Below are 7,796 nucleotides of genomic sequence, written 5' to 3'. Positions count from 1 at the left end.
GTAATATTTTTATTTATTTTAGTCTTTACAAATATATTTTTATTATCAGGTTCACCCCTTAACCCTACAGCCACATAAGTGAGTTTCGCCTAGTCATTACACCAGTAATTGTGTTTGTTTTACGAATTATTTTTTTATTTCTAAGAATATAAGGATGAAAAAATTTATTCTTATGCTTATTATGAGGTAATAAAATAATTATTGTATGATATATAACACATTTCTTTAAAATACTCGAGAATAACACATTTATCTCATTAAATACATTATTTTCTTATGAGTAAACACAACGAGACTTATATTACTTCATCAATTCTCTGAGTTATCTGAGTGTATCAAAGATATCTATAATACTTTGTTTCTTTGAGACATGAAAAAAAATAAACTAAAAACATCACAAATTATTTAAACTTTTTCTTAGTTGAATAATGCTTCGTACACATTTTTATGCATCATATCCACTTACATTAATTTTTTTGGTAGCATCAAAATATAAGTGTACATTAAAAAAATAGTTTTGAATGATTACCCAGGCAATAAAACCTTTACGGCTATAAAATGATACCTATGTAATAGTGTATTGTGCATGTGCAGCATTATTCCATCTAATTCACCCTAAATAGAATAAGGTGTCAACAAATTGAAGCTGACATATATTGGTAATTAACATGTGGAACAAGCAGTTTTGGACACGTAATAAAGTATTGCTGAAAATTGAAGAATCTGCGCATGCGTGCATGTGGGGTGCTACCCTCTATAAATCAAAACGAGCCAACTTGAGTGTTTTTTTCCTAGATTCGGTTGAGCCATTCAGCTATCGCTGGAGGAGGTAATTGATCTCATTTTCTCTTGGAATTTATATACGAACTAAAGAATGTATAGGTATTAGTATCAAATTACATGACCACCATTTTAAATTATTTTTTTTTTACTAATTTCTTACTTTCAGGATCAATATTGATACTCTCTATCTTGCTTGCAAAACCTGAAACAAAATTTGCAATAGCATTACATCAATGGAGGAATCATGGACTAGTTGTCTTTGTGACATGGTAAAAATCATATTATACACCATAGTTAATGTTTGCATGCATGCATTCTTGAACTTTTTTGTGAATCAACAACTCTCTTGCTCAAATTTCACTACATTGTTACCAGGAACCAGATGATTACAGTTTCATAGGTCAATCAGACATAAAAGTGGATGATGTGAATGGATGTTTAGTATCTCCTCATGATGTAGCCACTGCATTATTAGAGAAGAACCAGCAAAGCTTATTTTCCAGAGAGAGTCACTCTTCAGCGGCTGAGAGTGGCTTAGAGAGGCCTTTCAAGTTGCCAAAGAGAGAACAACTCTCACAAAAGATAGCTTCTAGTTCTACTCCCAGCTCCTATATTCTCTCCTTTGACAACATGAATCCACCAACAATAAAGGTTGAATCTGCCTCAAAGCCAGGCACCAAGGTTGTGAATCTTGAGAAAGCTTTGCCTTCAAAGAATGAACCAACAAGACCACAGGAAAACAAGAAAATGGGCTCATTTGCCAGATCTTCTCATCACACACAAGATCACATCATTGCTGAGAGAATGAGGAGAGAGAAAATTAGCCAGCAGTTCATTGCCCTCTCTGCCCTTATTCCAGACCTCAAAAAGGTTCAATTTCTTTCTTTTTTTCTAAACTATTATTCTTCTCTGACAATCTTATTCGAAGTATATGTGATATTTCTCCTAATAAAAGTTTAAAATTTAAATTTTGATTCATCATGTTCTTCTTAGAGTGTAACTAACCCCTTTCGCTAAGCACGTTCAATCTTTTTTCACTGAAATAGCTATTTTAATGTTTCCTAAGTTGAAATTATGTTGCTTAAACATTTAATTTAAGTTTGACTATTGTAAATGAAAAAAAATATTAAGAAAAAATATCTCATTAAATAATATTAATTAGATTTTGTAATAGAAATTAATTATCCGCAAAAATCTAATGAATATTTCATACCAGACGAAAAAACATTCAAATCTACATTTGTAAACAATACCAAGGAATGGTAAATTTTTTGCAGATGGACAAGGTGTCTCTGTTGGGGGAGGCTATAAGGTATGTGAAGCAGCTGAAGGAGCAAGTGAAGCTGCTGGAGGAGCAGAGCAAAAGGAAAAACGAGGAATCTGTGATGTTTGCGAAGAAATCTCAGGTTTTTCTTGCGGACGAGGATGTCTCAGACACTTCGTCAAACTCCTGCGAGTTCGGAAACTCCGATGATCCCTCGTCAAAAGCGAATTTTTTGTCACTACCAGAAGTTGAAGCGAGGGTGTCAAAGAAGAACGTGCTGATTCGAATCCTCTGCGAGAAGGAAAAGACAGTGCTGGTGAACATTTTCAGAGAGATAGAGAAACTTCATCTCTCGATCATCTATAGTAGCGCCTTGTCTTTCGGTTCCTCTGTTCTCGACACAACCATAGTAGCCGAGGTACATTATTATTATTATTATTATACAAAATTTAAATATTTATTAGGAATAACATATTTTACTCTTATTATTATTAAAAATAATTACCCAAGAAAGTCATTAAAAATTTTACATTAAGGTAAATGTTAATGATTGTACTAAATTATCAAGTTCCCTTATTAATAGAATGTGTAAATTATTATAAGAAAAATTTTACATGAACAATATCTAAAGAGAAAAAAAATATAAATTTAATAAAACTTATGATATGATAAAAAAATTAAAAAATATTAATAAAATATTTAAAATAATAAATATTTATGTATCTTTATTTTTATTATAAATTACTTAATACTTATCATCAATTATCCGGAAGTGGCTACTTGGCCAAAAAGACTAATTTGGTTTGGTTTGTTTTAATTGTTGGCAGATGGAGGATGAATTCAACATGGGGGTGAAGGAACTGGCTAGAAATCTCAGAGTAGGATTAATGCAATTTATGTAGTAGATGAGAAGGACTGAACTGCAATAACACCACGAATTCAGTGTATTAAATGTCCTATCCTAGTCAATCTAATCTTAGGTGTAAGCTTGAAATGTAGACGAAGAAATAAATAATTGCTACGTGGGAAAGAAGATGAACAACAGCATCACGCTGAATCAGTTAGAGGGAGGCAATGCCGTGACCGTGATGGACGACCAATAAAGCAGTATGGTCCATTATCGGAAATTGGGATTTAACTTCTTGCTAAAGGCTAGCCTTGGAAACTATGGACTGTATAACTTACTTTTATCTATTTGTTTTTATTAGTTTTATTTATTTATTTGTTTATTAAAAATAAGATATCTCATAATCCAAAGTTTTTGAGAAAATAGTTCATCTCCTTACAAATGTTATTCTATTTAAGAAACAAATTATATTTGTCGAGATCGAGAAATATAAAATCGTATTCATATTCATAGTTGAATGTTACTAAACATTCCTTTAACATGTTACCTCACAAAAATACTTTTTAAATTTTATGAATTTTTTTAAAATACTCTTTTCTTTAATATTATTCAAGAAAATTTTGTTTGTAAAATAATGAGAAAAGCTATTGAATTAACTCTGGGTACAAAAGAAGTTCAAGTGCAAATTGTTGGATGTATGACAAAAAATATGAAATTTTTAATTATTATTAGTTACTTTACTAAAATTTACAATAATAATATTTTTGAAATAGTCAATGTTATTTTATTCACGTAATTAAATTTGTGACATATGCTTAAAGGGCTCAAGTTACTAATCATTTGTGTCCCGTTTTGTGGGTAAGTAGTGTTATTTCTTCTTCAATAATATTCACAATACTTAATAAAAAAATAATACTTTAATTTAGCAATTTTAATCTATTCTTAAGATAAGTAAGTTGTTTATAATATGTTGAAATCTTGTCGATTATTGTTAGATAATAACAACTTATATAAAAACTTAAAATAGATAAGAGAACTGGCATAATTGTTTGTTTTTTCTCTCATAATTTTCTCTCATTAGTTCGTGGTAAATAAAATTGACCAAAGGGGACCACTTCACATATTTGACCAAATTATGTTTTAAATTGTGGTAGGGACTTGTTTCATCGCATCTTGGTGCGCAAAGGAATCTCTGGAGCACTGGAGAGTCATCATGTGAATGTCGTTGGATGTAATAATTTTTAAATGAGAAGTTTAGATTGATTAATTAAAAAGTTTGTGTTTTAAATGGTTTTGTTCGCTAACGGTTACAAAAATGTTATCAGTAGAACTTAATTAATTGATCTTTTGATGAAAAAGCATTAGCCGTGAGATCGTGTATTATCCTAAAATAATCAAACTTTCAATTTTAGAAAAAAAAAATTATAGAAGGATTTGTAACTTAATATTACATACAGTTTTTACATAAATTATTGCAATTGTCCCTGAAAAGCTAACATTACAACAATGCGCGTAACAATATTCGTTCAAATAAAAAGAATTTGTACTCTTTTCCCCAAAACTCCAGTCATCAAATATCTATGGAATGATACTTCTAAGTATGATAAGAATTGTATAAATCCATAATCATTGGGTGGATATTTCCTTTTAGTACAAATGTTAATTAATTTTCGATGAACATCATTCTTTTATGCTTGAATCTATAGAGCAAATCATAGATATATTTTAGGGTGATTTTTTTCTCCAATAAATATGAAATTACACCAATATAACTTTGATCAACTATTATATTAATGAATAACTTTTAATTGAATAATATTTTTTAAAACTTATTATTAGATTGAAAGTTCCTTTCATAAAGATCATATATACAAAATTTCATATTAATATAAAATTATTTATTATCTCATTCATACATATTAAAATTAACGTACTATAAATTTTTTAAAATATATTAAAATATGAGTCATTTGATTATCTTATTATTATTTAATGACAACATATCATATGAGAAAAAGATATTTTATATAAGTGTGAGAAGATTAGATGTAATCAAATATGAACAATCAAGATTTAATCTTAAAAAGTCATGTGACTTTTTAAGTAATCATATCATATTAAGTGTTTCCTCTCATAATATGTTTTCATTGTTCAATTTTAACAAAATTTAATATAGACAAACTGACAATCTTAATAATATGAATATATAATTCAATGGTCAGATCATTAATTTATATAAATTATAAAATAGTGTAATCGTTATTGAAGTTACATTAATATAATTTAATCATATATATATATATATATATATATATATATATATATATATATATATATATATATATATAAAGACATATGAGAATAAACATCTTATATGAAAAATGAAAGAATTAAATATTTACATATAATTATACATGAATGATTCAGATTTAATGACAAAAAAGTTACATGACATTAAATCTTGATCATTTATACTTGATTATACAATTCAAATTTAATCCTCTCATATAATATATTTTTCTTTTAAATAATATGTCATATCTATACATAGAGAAAAAGAGATATCAAACTACATTAGTGTAATTTTGAGAATTATTATACTAAAAAGTTCACACACACACAAGATTTTCTGCTAAGTAAAGACAAAAACTGTACTTAATAATAAATTATTCTAACACGTTTATTTTCAGTAATATGGCTTTAAACCAGTATAAAAAGATAAAATAAAAAATGGGCACAAAATTTCACACGTGATATAAAATAAATCCATTAGTGACTGGGCTGAGGAGCCCATCTCTTTAAAACAAAACTACTTGGGACCAAGAACACTAACAGGTACAAACAGCTCAAAGGCACCTGGAAGACTGGATCGAAGTCCACAAAAGTAACCCAAGTAACTTTGTTGGTTTTTGGAACAAGATAATGTAGGCATTTGTTTCCTACATCCAACTATTATTTCCTGCGCTTCTTATTATATTTCAGAAAACTCATTCTAAAATGTAAATTTACATTAACTTTTTGGAATGCAATAAAAAATGAAAAAAAAAAAAACCCGAGAATGTACCATAAATTAAAAACCTTTTTTACTCTAGAACAGGTGAAAAATCCCTTCAAGGATACCTTGGGCCGATGTTACGTAATTCAGCTCATCTCAGATATATCTTATGAATACAATTGTTGATAATGTTAGGTACATAATTATTATAGATTCTTTCCATTCCATTTTATACGATATTTTAGTAAATTATTCGAATTCCAATTCCAAATTTTAGAAAAAAAAATGATATATAACAATTTAAGTAGGACGTTTACTTAAAATTATATAATATATATGATGTTTTTACATGTAGTACTTAATATATATGGATCAAACCCACGCATGATATTTCATTTTAATTAAAGGCCTATGCAGCTTGAATTATTTGATACTTTTTATATTATTTTTTTGTTACTATTCAATTTTTTTTCTTAGTTTTATTTTCCGTGAGACTATCCAACTTTGTTTCTTGAAATTTCAAGAATTTTTTTATCATCTTTATACATGTCAAACAAACTCATACCCATGGGTAGTATCTGCACCCGTCCCCATACTACTACAAAAGACATGCTTCAACAACGGTGATTCACCGTCGTCGTTAAATATTTAGTGACATTTTTATAAATATCAAAAAAATTACAACATTTTTTTAAAAAATGACTTTGAAACAAGAAATCAAAGACGGTTCTCTACTGGGCATTTCCCCTTCCGCATTGAAGAAGAAAAATCTTGTCTCTTTATTTGTTCAACATCAATGGCTTCCTCATGTCGCGGCTATTTCAAGGCCCAAATGTGCTTCTTCAAGATTCTCCACAAGATTCTTCGTGGCTATTCCCCACCCTCAAACCAACAACAGTGAAGGGTTTCTAGAGAAGAGTGTTGAAGTTTCGGAGAAACTCGACAACAACAACAACATTAGCAATCACGTGACTCGGAGGAACTCGAGGGCGAGTTGACGACTTAGAGGGTGAGTAAAGCGAAATGGAGGGAGAAGTGGGTGGTTGTGGATATATACAACAACTTTTTAGGGGAGAGAGAACCAGTGGTGAGGTCTAAAAGAAGGAGGAACCAAGCGTTGTTGTACCGGTTCGGAGACTCAGTTGTGGAACTGTGGAAATGTGCCACTCGTTCGTAGAGACCGTCGTCAACCACAATGAAGTGAGTTGTGGAAGGTTCGTGCCGAGGGCAATGCTCATGGATCTAGAGCCAAGGACCATGGATAGCGTGGATATGAGTGAAACAAGGAATGTTTCTCTTATTCATAATTTTTATGATTAATGTTAAATATTATTGTTTGCATTGGTCTTTACCTATGTAGATGGAGCTTTGGGGCTGACAAATCAAGGGTTTGTAAGTTGGAGGAGCTACAAGAAACTATAAGAGTCACTAAAGATGCCAAGAATGATGCAGCTGCAGGTAATTGTGTTGGTAGATTCTTGTTATGTTATCATATTGAACACTTGTTATGTTTTCTTATGCTGTGTGATTCTTGTAAAGTCTAAATATGAAAAATTTGTCTCTCATTTATAGAAGATTTCCCTATTTGACTTTTGGTTATGTATACCTATGTAGTTGGAAGGAGAGGCAACTCCTTGTGCTATTCATTTAGCTGATTTTGTGAACACTCCTTTATATGTGGTTCATGTAATGAGCATTGATGTAATGGAAGAAATTGCAAAGGCCTAGAAATCAGGTTCTCAATTTTAATCCTTTTAGGGTTTTTATTGATTTTCATTAATGTGTTCCACAGTAACAATGCATGCATCCATTCAAGAGAAAGTAGACAGGTACAACACACAATTAAAAGACTCTTCTGCAGAAAACCAAAATTTTTTCATAATATTCAATTTTATTTAAGAAAATGC

At 29.8% G+C, this 7,796-nt stretch overlaps 1 protein-coding gene across 1 annotated transcript; it reads left to right on the top strand.

Moving 5' to 3' along the window:
• The first annotated feature begins 707 nt into the window (after nucleotides 1-707).
• Nucleotides 708-3,317, top strand: LOC114412518 (transcription factor bHLH18-like). Its single transcript, XM_028376447.1, has 5 exons — nucleotides 708-829; nucleotides 950-1,052; nucleotides 1,159-1,653; nucleotides 2,061-2,465; nucleotides 2,875-3,317. The coding sequence occupies exons 2-5, from the start codon at nucleotides 1,017-1,019 to the stop codon at nucleotides 2,947-2,949; spliced, it is 1,011 nt and encodes a 336-aa protein (XP_028232248.1). The 5' UTR covers nucleotides 708-829; nucleotides 950-1,016; the 3' UTR covers nucleotides 2,950-3,317.
• Nucleotides 3,318-7,796: the final 4,479 nt, after the last annotated feature.

Source organism: Glycine soja, chromosome 5 (genome assembly GCF_004193775.1).
Source record: "Glycine soja cultivar W05 chromosome 5, ASM419377v2, whole genome shotgun sequence".
NCBI classification, from domain to species: Eukaryota; Viridiplantae; Streptophyta; class Magnoliopsida; order Fabales; family Fabaceae; genus Glycine; species Glycine soja.
The sequence above is the reverse complement of the archived record's forward strand: the minus strand, read 5'-3'. Positions and strand labels throughout refer to the sequence as shown.